Source organism: Acartia tonsa, chromosome 3 (assembly GCF_053477335.1).
Source record: "Acartia tonsa isolate MP-2025a chromosome 3, ASM5347733v1, whole genome shotgun sequence".
In the NCBI taxonomy this organism is placed as follows: Eukaryota; Metazoa; Arthropoda; class Copepoda; order Calanoida; family Acartiidae; genus Acartia; species Acartia tonsa.
In genome coordinates this window covers 50,273,728-50,286,552 of record NC_137262.1, presented here as the reverse complement: position 1 = coordinate 50,286,552, position 12,825 = coordinate 50,273,728, and the positions used below count along the sequence as shown (strand labels likewise).

General features: G+C 31.1%; 1 protein-coding gene across 1 annotated transcript in view; it reads right to left on the bottom strand.

Annotated features, from left to right (window-relative positions):
• The window catches only part of LOC145314505 (uncharacterized), a 31,101-nt gene extending 18,545 nt beyond the window's left edge, over window positions 1–12,556 (bottom strand). The window contains exon 1 of the mRNA XM_080154432.1: window positions 11,611–12,556. Within this exon, the coding sequence (XP_080010558.1) occupies window positions 11,611–12,191 (581 nt within the window). The 5' untranslated portion in view covers window positions 12,192–12,556. The remainder of the gene's footprint in view (window positions 1–11,610) is intronic.
• Window positions 12,557–12,825: the final 269 nt, after the last annotated feature.

Genomic DNA, 12,825 nt, shown 5'->3' with positions numbered 1-12,825 from the left:
ATTTCAGCTAAATGACATTTTTCGCTTATCATGAGACATCAACTAAGGTAAAAAAATCAACTTTTTGATGATTATATGGATTATTTCAAATCAGGATCTAAAGGGATAAGACAACGGCCAATAAATTGATGTAATTCACCAATGATGGTACACAAAATTAACCCTTCTGTAGATTTTCTTAGTGATTGAAACGTTTGAAGAGTCAACTTAATAATCAACCAATCAAAATTCAAAGTCCCCTTAGTTGTTAAGCCAACGAAAAAGAAAACGTTATTATAAAACTTTGGGGACTAGTTTAATAAACAGCCCATTGTCCTCTCTCTCTCTGATTTCAATTATTAATTGATTGATATTAAAATTTAATTTGCTATTGTGCTTGATGCGCAATTGAATGCACACTAACTCTATATGGGAGAACTTTTTCTTACAACATCTATTAATCTAATCAACTTACAAATATTTTATAAAATGTTTCTTTCATGTGAAGATAGGTCACTGGAAACTAAATTAATCTTTCGACCCCTCCCCATATACTCGTTGGAATTGTTGCAAGATTAATTAGTCAGCTATTGTCCTCTCCCTCCCTGAATTTAAAGACATACATGCCAATTTATTTAAATTAATGAGACAGCAAAATTTGGAATTTCTAAAATTTTTATGGGATGAGTCAATGTTTTGGTATGTACCAAATTAGGAAAAATTGTTTGGTGTATCAGTAAGTATGTACTCTCTAATGTAATCTTTAACCACTCAACCGATGGAGTTCTCCATTTTAGTGTAGCCTCACAATGGTCTATGGCTAAATTATCAACCCTTTATGCAAAAGGCGCAGTCGATAGCATAACAAAAATCAAGACTTTTTGGAAGACCAATAATCAAAATAATTTCAGTTACCATAGCTCTGCCGTTTATTTGTAAATTTAAATTGTATGTGTTCGTAGCTTTCATCCATCTAGAATCCTATTTAATCCCTCCATTAAGAAATTCTAGTTTCCTGCAGGGATAAAGTAAAGTTTAAGTGTCCATATGTGGATCAGCGTCTGCGGCATTTTGTAATATGACTGACAGACCGACGGACAAATAAATTACACACTGGATGCTTTTTAGTATAACGAATATTCTAAAAATTAAGCCGTCTATCTTGAAAAGCAGTTGAAAAAAATCACATTTCCCATATAGCGGAACGGAAAGACCAAGTGAATTCTAAAGTAGCTAAAAATACACATTTTTTCTAAAATGTAACCTCTTACATCCCTGTAATTTGTACATAGTTACTAGCAAAGAAAATGGCTCTCTACAACTCTCTTTAGTCTTTCAGGGATAAAGGGAAGGTAAATAGCAGAAAATTTACATCCTTCCAATGCAATAGTAATATAAGTCATAATTTTAAACTTATGTTTTTGGGGAAAAATTGGTTTATCTTTGCTTTTCATATCCTTATATCCCTGTTGGCTCTCACAGACTTGCAAGCAAGTAATTCAATGCATAAAACACCAGGCATACAGGAATATGAAATGGCAGATTAATTTAGATTATCTCAATCTTTTCCCCCCTTAACAAATACAGAATTTTATATCTTTGTAATTGTTGACATTTTAAATAGGAACCAATACTGGTCCAGTATCGCTTCGAAACCGATTAATATCCGGTTCTCAGCCAAAAAAAATCCTGTATAGCATCGTATTATATCCAGTTTTCTACGAATATAAAAAAAATGTTTGAATCTTATAATTGTACATTTTTATATCTGCGGAGAGCTGTTTATAAAACGATGCGATAAATTCTATTATAAAACTAATTTAGCTTCGTAGTTTATTTTTACCCTCCATCTATTTTCTTGCATGTCTTAATTCTGTAACTAAGTCTAACTGGCTGAAACACATATTTTCCAATTAGTGGACAAATCAACGCCCCCTTTGAAGGGCTTATTTCTAACCATAAGGGGCTTTTCTGAACTCTATCAATCCTAACTTACCTAAAAGAAACATTAAAAATAAATATCAAATGTCAAACTAAATAAAATGGGGTTTATAAGAACCACTACTTGCAAAAAGGAATATTTTGTGGCTCAGTCTTAATGAAAAGTGATTATTATCAGCTTTAATGAATGAAAATTAAATAGCAAAGACTGAGAGGGCATAGATATATACATATGTACATGACAAGGATGAAAATATTACGATTGTATAACATGTAGCGCTTCACTTATAGCTTTATCGGAGAATTTTAAAATTTATAGTTTGTAAAGTTGAAAGTTAGTCAAAACAGGTAGAGATACGCTCTTTACTAAATGAATGTTTGTACAGACAGACAGACGTAGCTACAAAGAAGCTACGCTTAAAACTGAAAGAGAAAGAATCTAGAAAATCTGGTTGTTTACAGAGCATTTTTGGCCGCAGCCATTTTTTTGCTCACCATAACATTTTATATCAACCATCCATTCCCCCTTTTATATCCCCCTCCCATACACTTCCCCAAAACTATTTTTTTCGCTTGCCAATTTTATCAGGGAGTAAGGGATAGGATAAAGGAGGAAAAATTAATTTTCCCCCCAAATTCTGACTTAGAAGCTTGTAACTTGTAGCTTAACGATTTACTATCTATTTTTTGGGGCTTTTCCCCAAACTCCTTGAAATTTCACTAACAATTATACTGAGTTTATTTGAAACTAACGGCTACGCCTCTAGAAGCCTCTAGGAACACTTGAGGTAGGAGGGGGAAAAGTCGACCGCGCATCCCATTTTAAATTTGAGTTTCTAAAGAGTAAAAAAATATTTTATGGGGGGAGGGGGGTGATGACACCCTTCCCAGAAAAGTTTAAAACCTTCCCAGGACCTATATGAAGCTTCATTTTAAAGGAGAACAATATCGGTTCAGCGATTAGCGAGATCCTTCGGCAGACAAAAAACGCTTACTACTTTATATAATAGGATAGTAAATCCTAAAATTTTTTTCTTAATAGATTTAAATACTATACTAAACAACTTATATTGAAATATTAATAACACAATAAAAAATGTTTGACGACAAATAATTTTAAAAGGTAATAAAAGATTTTGTCAACTGTATGTTAATTTAGAAACTTTTTTTACTACTTAAAATCTGTACAATGCGCAGCAATAACAAGTTATAATTTGTAGTTATGTTCAACGTTTTAATTTTTAATGTTCTTTTCATAAAAATTGAATAAACTAGATATTAATGTATAAGTAAGTCATGATAATTAATTGAGTCAAATTAAAAGCAATTAACTTACATTTACTACGAGAAAATTAAGAAGATTTTTAAAGTAATTAATTGCACATTTTTAGTAGTGAAGCTACTCTATAATTCAAAATAAGCTACGTTTTTAAGATATCATATTTTTTGGACCAAGAGACATTTACTTTAATATCTAATAGTCCGTTATGTAAGGATTAAATATCTGAGAAAAAAGCTATTTTCTCGGCTGCGATTAAAGATAAATGTCTGACATTTTCTGTAAAGTTTCTCTTGCTCAGCTTCTACTCTAAACCACTGGACATTTTGGCTGTTTTTTTTTATTTTGAAATTTGAAGTTAATTGTTTTAATGTTTACGAGCTTCTCTAATGGATGTTGTCATCCTTGTTTTTGCATAAAGCATTTTATTGTACCTTCAGCGTACCTAGCTTATGTACATATTTATTCAAAAGGAAAAATAATATTTTGCAAGAGTCCGTGTTAAACCTAGCATTCCTCGGTTGACTAACAGTTTTTATGGTTTATGTCGACTAATTGATATTTTAGGGAAAAAAAGGGATGTCTTAAAATATTACATAACATGTTACGTTATTGAAATTCAGACAATAATTTTATGTCGACATAATACGAGAGGTTAAGTTTAACAGGGAATGGTTTATCCAAATGCAAACACAGACAGGTATGTAAGAAATGTAATGCAAAATTATTTGCAAAAGTACACAAAAGGCAAAGTTTATATGTTAAAGTTGCTGTTAAAAATACATTTGACGAAGAATTATCATTTTGAACATGGGGTGGATTTAAGACTCAATCTTTTTCTGTAAGTCCTAACCCTATTCTAAAAAACTATAGGGGGCATTTTAGATTTTCTTAAAGATTTTATGAAGGTTATTCGGTTAAATTTCAAAAACTTCTAATAATAGCTCAAAAATTATGAACTAGGTTACTTTTACTTTAATAAAGAAATATAAAAACCTATATGTTTCTTCGTAAGAAACATGGAAGTAAAATAACATAGAAAAAATATAAAATGAATAGTTTTAACTTACAGATAATACAGAGAAAAGGGATACTAAAGAAAAACAAAGTTTTTGAATGATTAGAGTAAAACAATAGAGGGGAAGGGGTTAGAAAACAGTATGTCCCAATCCTAAGGACCTTAAAAAAACTCTTAAATGGGTCTTTTAAAATCAACCATTAGTGTCGGAAATATTAACACAGCAAAGTAGAAGAAAACAATTTGCTAGCAGAAGAAAAAGGTCCTTGGAAAAGGGGGGCAGGAAGTTATCTGTATATACATCTTTTTTGGACTTTATTGTATCTACTTATGCTTGTAATTGTCTATGCCGTAATTGTAATTGTAAGAAAGTTAATAATACAATATTAAACAAGACTATTGAAAAATCAGAGGTAAAACATATTTTCTACAAGTGTCATATCCCTGATCCATGCTAAGATTCCAACTATAATTACATTGCAGTTCTTTTCTTAGTAAAATAACATTTACAAAGAATTTTCTCAATTTAGTCTGTCTCTATGGACATATATAAGGGCTGCAGGGATAGATAAATGAAAGATAAAGTGGCCAGGATATTATGTTATCAGTCTAAATAGTTCTATTAAGCTTATGTTTAATCATATATCAGAATTGCCCATAATATTTATAATAACATTTTCTTATTCATTGGCTTAAAAACTTTGAGGACTTTTTTTATAATTTTGATTAGCTGGGTTATTAGTTGAGTGTCCAAACATTTCGACCACTAATTGTAATCTTCAGATGGGGAATTTTGTGTACCATCGTTGGAGATGTACACTAATTTATCGGTAATTGTCTTATCCCTTTAGATCCTAGAGAAAAGCTACTTTGTAATATGTGTAAGAAAGGATTAAATTATCTTTTATTGACCTATCCCTTGATGGAAGTAAATGTGTATATCTTTTAGAAGATTATACCCTTAATGTCCCATATACATACTACAGAGTATTGCAATAAAATGAGCAGATTAACCTATACAATACTATACTACAGGGTGTGCCAGGAAAATTGTCAAATTATTTTAGAATGTTTAAAGAGAAGTCAAATGAGCAGAATCTGTATATTTTCAAAACTAATAATCAATTGGGGGATAAAATATTCAACTAAAGTCGACCTAGATGGATTGCGTCACTATAAATGAAGGCTCTGGTAGCTTGAAAAAATCATTGGATTCACAAACAAATTATATACTTTTTAGGTACTAATGGCGTTTGATGTTACACATTAACCATTTCTTTTTACAAGAAGCATTGTAGTTAAAGTTTAATCTTTTAAAATTTATTAGGAATTGTGGACGATTTAGTTGCAACGCCCTGTAGGTACAATACGATACCCTCACAATATACAATCAAATTCCTCTCGTTTTACATACAAAATATTTGCAGCTTATAGGCCATTAAAAGGCATTTGCAACAAATGCTTTTTTCTCATAAAGAAATCTGAATAGTCGTGTGTTAAACTTTGGTGTTAGTATTAGCATTAGATTTTGAAAATGTCATCGATAATACAATGCCAATATGGTAGATATAGCTTTCTAGTTGTAATATCTTGTCTGATATGATGTTTAAGGTAATACCGACAAATAACTTCAGGATAAACAGTTGAACATGTATTTGAGAATAATTTTTATTTAAATTTTAAAAAGTTAAATTGAAAAAAAAGTAATAAAGATACTTTTAGAGATGCTTTCCATCTAAAAATCAATTATTCTTAAGTATATAATTATGAAATGTAACTACATGTTAGAAATTAAAGACAATAATAATAAATATAAATTACAGAGGTTGTAGGATAAAAAATTACCACAACCAATGCACATGACGTACACAACATAAGATAAAGACATCCTTACAATCATAATTGTATGGAGCAAAGCTCCTCTACACCATTTTTGATATGTTTGGACGATCAGTCGTAGGTCAAAAGGACTCATCAAATAAAACATATGCAATAGCAAACATAACATTTAACAGAAATAAAAGGACTTTCTTATTCAAGTCTTATAAAGCATTGGATATATTTTTACTTGGATGTTACACCAGATTTTCATGTTCTCTAATAAAGTGAAAAATGCAACGGGCTAAAATAATGATTCCTTCCTTCCACACCCTTTATCTCATCCCCTCCCCTCCTACTTGATAAACGAACTGACCAATAAACAAGTTTCATGTTAGCAACCTAAATTGACGACAATTTTTCCTCAGTAATAATATTCACGTACATTTTACATCCATTTTTACAACTATTTTTAAATGCCACTTTTGGATTTAATTGTCCATGTTTCTCGTTACAAAATGATGAATGATTTTCTTAGTTGAAAGATGAATCAATCGCACAGCAAGAAAAACTGTAATTTTAATAAATTTTGCAGTATGGGAATATTTCAAATTATGAGAAAATATTTAGAAATTTTTTTTCTGTCAGTTGAAAATTTTCTAACAGTTAAATATTACCCTAGATCAATCAGAAACAAAAATTTTCCGTTAATTTTCATGCATTTTTTTATACAAAATAAACTATAATTTCTCTTTATTTTATTCATTTTTCAAGAAATAAGTTTAGTTTGTAATTAAATAAGAAAAATGCCAAAACACTTTTTCTAATAATATTTTTTTTTTATAAAAAATTCTTCATTAAAAAAATTTATAGCATAATTTGATTAAAACCAATTAGAACTCTCATATTCAGTGATTTATTCACAAAATCAAATAAATTCAATTTGCCTTGACTACTCCATAATTAAATGACAAATTTCAATCGACTATTTAATGAATTCATTTTAAATTATGAAAAAAAACTTAAATTTAAAAATCAAAATTAATTACCTAATATATTTTTCTACAACGACCCTGACTAAATTTAATTAGATTAATTTGGGGGATTTTTTTACCCAGGAACATGAAAAATCAGGGAAACGGAATGTTATTTGGTGATTTATATATAGTTCAAACAAATAATGGCCAGAAATAAGGGGCTGTAACTGGTACCCAAAGTTATGCTATTTTATTCGTTGGCTCAAACATTTTGGATACTCATACTGAATTTTGATTGGTTGGTTCCAAATGTATTGTGTTTAAAGTTTTAGATACAAGTCGATAACATGTAAGTTATGACAACATTTAACATTTGTCTATTGTAAAAAAATACCATAATTATGTTGACAAAATAATTCCATATTTCACAAAAAAAAACTCAAACATAACATTATCAAAATCTCTGAATTCTTGTCCATGTTTTAGATGAGGATAACCTTTTTTCTAATGTAGTTATTAGTTGTGAATGAAAATTAATCTGTCAAGTAATAGGGCACGCATACACTCTCATAATTTCATCCAATTATGTTAAATTTTTGTTACACGATTTAAGGGCTTTCTCTCAAGGGCCAAGGACCCCCCCTTAATTTTGAATTAGATTGAAAATAAGGATGATTAGAGGGGGGGGGGGATGTATGCCAACCACCTGCGAAGGGCTACCCATTACCCACTATAACCTAACCTAAGGTAAACCAATAGACTATAATGAAAGATATAAAGAACTTTAACAAATATTTATCTTTTATATAAATTGAAAAACTGTAATAATAGTTTGAAATATAGAACTGAATTTTTTTACAGTGTGGGCATATTACACCTTCATAATCTAAACCACCATAAACGGTTGAATTTGTTCCACTGGCAAGATTTTTTGGTCTTTTGATAACTCGTTTTACCCCATCCCTTATCCTCTACCCCACTTTTGCTTTCATTACAAAATTCTTCCATCCTAACTTAACAACGCTGCTCAATAATGTAGCTCACCAAATTTACACATAAGGTGACGTTAACATGGGAAATACATATAATTAATTATGAAAATAATATATCCAAGTGCGTCTGTCGATAAAAAGAGAAAGACGCAATAAATCATTTAGCTCTTTATTTTTAATTTTTTAAGTTTAAAAATATTGTACTCGGCTATTCCTTGGCCGATTTAGGCTTTTAATCATATCCTGGCCGAGACAAATTTAGACCATTGACTAATCAAAAATCGGTTCAGTTAGAGGGATACCCAACGTCTCAATTTATTGCTACCAAAAGTCTTATAACTACGTTGCAATTATATAAAAACCCGTAAATTGAGTTTAATCAAAGGAGTATACTACACATTTAAATCACGCCCCCATCCCGTGATACAGCGTGGCATTAATTTGTCATCGACCCCATAAACTTCCTTTCATATTATGGGGAAATCTTAATTCAAACTTTTTAAAGGGGCTCATAAGTTTACTTTCTCTGTACCCTAAATAATCATATTACACAATTAGATTGCATTTATGGCTTTACTGTTACTTTTCTATTTAAGGACTAAACCTTTTAATTTTAAAAGACCCATTTCTTTAACCCCATTTTGAGTATCGCTTTTTCTTTCTGATTATTTTTAAGAATTGAACCCATTTCTTTTCTGGTTAACTATTCTATGTAGGGCTGTAAGTAAATTGAATTAAAGTGGTCACGTCTCCTAAATATCTCCAGTCTATACTAGCCAAGGGGGTAATTTTAAAGGTTGCAATATAAGGATTAGGCGTTTAGAAAGATATAGAGAAGCTTCTCTGTAAGTATTACTAGGTAGTATGTATGTGTGTCAATCTGTTTGCACTGTTATCACAATATAAGGCAAGATATAAAGTGCCTGTTATTTAAGGTGATATTATTAACAATATAAAGCTTAGGATTCAATGATAGGACAATTAAAGAAAAAAAATATTCTCCACGTAAATGGTAAATATTGGTTGAAGGGTTGTATCTATTAATATCAATTAACTGTATATCTATTAACTGTCATAATAATTTGGTTAGGCAAAATTAAACTAATATTAGTGTCCCTTATTTTCCACCTTTTAATATGAAACTCCTTGTGCTATTTTCGTCTGAAAAGGTTGCAAATTTAAGTTTAAGGAATTGAAAGATTTTTCCTTCTGATATGAACCCATAAATAATGTCGCTAACTTACATTTAAAGGACCAATATTTACATACATATAAATTAGACCTGTTCATAATTTTGATTTAAGATTTTTGATGTTTTTATGGGCATTTGAACAAAAAGGCAAATAAATAAAAATGCTGTCTAATTTATATTAAAATACTTCTAATAGACTAAAATCAAGGTAATCTACACCTAAATACCCCCAAAGTATTTTAATCAACCAAATACATGTAATAAGGTATAAACAGCAAGCAAAATAGAACCAAATTAAAAATTGGGGAGCATAAATGGCTAAAAAAACAAATTCAACTGTTGGTTAAAAGCAAATTTTAAGGATGAATTTAAATCAATTTAACAATAATTCATAGCATATACATAGATGATCGTATGCTTAAATTAAAAAGGCGACTTATTGTCAAATTAATAAAACGATACTAAAGGTTTGTGGATGTTTTTTCTAGTCATATCAGAAAATCGAAATATTGGACTGAGCTAACACAAAAATGTGAGTAGATTAAAGTACGTACCTACATTAAGGGTAATAAAATTTCTTTTTATAGGACAGTTTTCAAACAGGTTTTTTTTTCCAGAGAGTGAAAGTTCTATGGCAGAAAATTAATTTTGACCTCTATTCAAATTAATAACAAGCTACCAAAGCAAAATTTAGCAAATATTTGTTTATCATCATTGAACTATCCCTATTTTCTTAGGTTTATTCATCTTCTATATTAAAGTAGGTTAATCTATGCGTAGAAACATTTACTGATTACTAAATTAAATCTTTTAAAAATATAAATAATCAATAAAAATAATAAAATTATTTATATAAAATTCATTACCATAAACACAATAAAAACCAATACTTATGACTATCATTTTTATTTAAGTAATATGCATTTTATTTAATTGTTTTATTATAGACATTAAAAGTGAATGTTAAAATTAACCATCTTTAAACAAGAAGAATAATTTACAAAGCTTGCAGTAGAAAAGTAAACTATAAAACAGTAATTTTAATTAAAAATCTCATGACTTATATCATCACGTAAAGGTTATCACAATGAAATAGAATATATTTCGTGGATATTATGACAGGGGAAATATTGTCGTCAATTTAGGTTGCTAATATGGACATTACTGATTGGTCATTTCGTTCAACCAGTAGTAGAGGAAGGGATGGGATAGGGTAAAGGTATGGATGGGGGGGTTGTTTTTTTAGTCAGCTACGAAGTTCACTTTATTAGAGTACATGATAATCAGGTGTAAGATCCAAGTAATACTAAATCCATTGTTTTAATCACATATATAAATTAGAAATTATGTAGAGAAAAATTGCGTAGAATCTGTATTCAAACAATAAAGAGGGGGGGGGGGGGGAGATTTGACACATTTGCGTAAACAGTGAGTATAGGATTTATATTTGGACTGAGAGGATAGGTTATGAAAGAAAAAATCATTCTTATATGATGAATTTTCCCAAGTTTTAAGATTTTTTGGATAAGCCTCCAGGTTCAGGAGCTGCAGGCCTCCATGTGGTCTCTAGACCGGTAAATATAACAATTAAATTTTTTTGAAGAGATATATATAGTTCAACTTATTAAACAAAATATGCATATTTTTGCTTCAAATATGTAAGTAACATTTAAAATATGCATATTTTTTTATTTAAATGTCTTCTAACTCTTCAAAAAAAAATTAACCGGTCTAGAGCAACTGGAGGCCTGAAGCTCCTGAACCTGGAGGCCAATCCAAAAAATCTCAAAAATTTATCAAATAAGAATGATTTTATCTCTAATAACCTATCCTCTCAGTCCAAAGATAAAGCCTATACTCACTGTTTACGTAAATGTGTCAAAACTCCCCCCCCCCCTCTTAGTGCAGCTATGCTCTGATTACAAGGATTCTGATTTACAAATCAGCTGTTATGAAAATAAATCAGCCAATTAAATTTTTAAACTGCATTAAAATAATCTGACATATAAATTTGTAACATTTGGTTGAACATTTCTTACATCTGCATTTTTCACAAGTTTAATTTTCATATTTTTAATTAAATACAAAGCAAATTTTATCCTTTAACAATTAAATTTTTAAAGTGAATAAATAAATTTAAAAATCAAAAATCAAATGTAGATAGAATCCTTAAAAAGGACAGATATATTTTTCCAAAAGCCATCAATTTTTCCCTATTAAAACAACAGTCCAACATGGAGCATTTTCTTGATTTATAACAATAACAACATCATATTTTATTGTAGAATGTCCTCAAAATTAACCAATTAGGACTATGAACATCCTAAATTCACATAAAATTTTGGAACATTAGCAGTCCTTATCCACAAAATACCTAAAAATAATCAAAATTGCACCCGCAGGGGTTAGCTTACCTAACTAATGCATTAGCTGCAGTCTCTCGTTTACAGATAAAAACATGACATTCCAAAACTTTGATTCCCGTTGTCCTTCTCAAGATGGCCGCAAACAGCGGCGGATGGTTCAGGTTGGGATTTCTGGCGAATGGCGAGTCGAGAGGCAGGAACCGCTGCACTTTCTCGCCTGAGGTCCCGGGCACCTGCACATAGCGAACTGCGGCACAGTAATGTAAGGAGTCTATCGGGAAAAATCTGGACAATTTCTTTCTATTCTCGTCAACGTTCTCTAACAGAAACCCGTTGGACCATACGGACAGCCAGGAGTCGATACCCTTGGCGCCTAGACCACCCTCTTCAGGGTAGAGCTCCTTTAGCGGCTCTTGGATGCCTTGGAGGCCGTCTTTTGTGACATGTGGCACCGAGGAGCCCAAATAAAGGACGCGGCACCGGCAAATCGGCGTCGGCCCGTCGTCTAGGTCGCCGCTAGGGCCGCGCATTAGATCTCGCCCCGGCGATGGTTTTGAAGCCCGACTTCTTGAGGGCGATACTCTGTGATGGTGAGGGTGTTCAGGACTACGCTTCGGATGTCCCCGCATTTTTATTTTCACTTTTTATATGTGTATTTTTTATGTTAACTATATAACTGTTATTTTTTTATTAATTAATTAATATTGGTTAGTACAGACATGAGGACTGTATGTTAATATATATGTTGGTATATATTATTTATGAAACCTGTTTATCTCAGGCCACGACACCACACCTCACTTTTCACTCATTTAACTCCACCATGGCAAAATATTTGTTGTCACTAGTTTTATAATTTGAAACTGCATGCACTATTCCATCATTTGTCACCTGTAACACACAACATTATTCGCTATTTGTGGCATAAAAATGGCTGCAAAGATTTCACTGTTCTCAGTTGTGAGTTGGCTGTCAACAGGTGAAGTGCCTGGTTTATACTGAGGTATGCAGGTAGCCGCTCACTGCGCATGCTCACAACCAGGTACCATCTCTCTCTCTCACTCTGTATGTCAGAGGCATGATTGAGTATAGATTAATTCTATATTGTGTTGGATATGTTGAAACCGGTTTGTGGCCATTTCCCTCTCCCCCTTTATGGCCTGAAAATGGGGAACACTTTCGCTTTCATGAAAAATCTTAAAAATGGTTTCAATAAGTGGGCTCGTATTAACCCCTTAGCTGACGATAACGTGAACTGTCTTA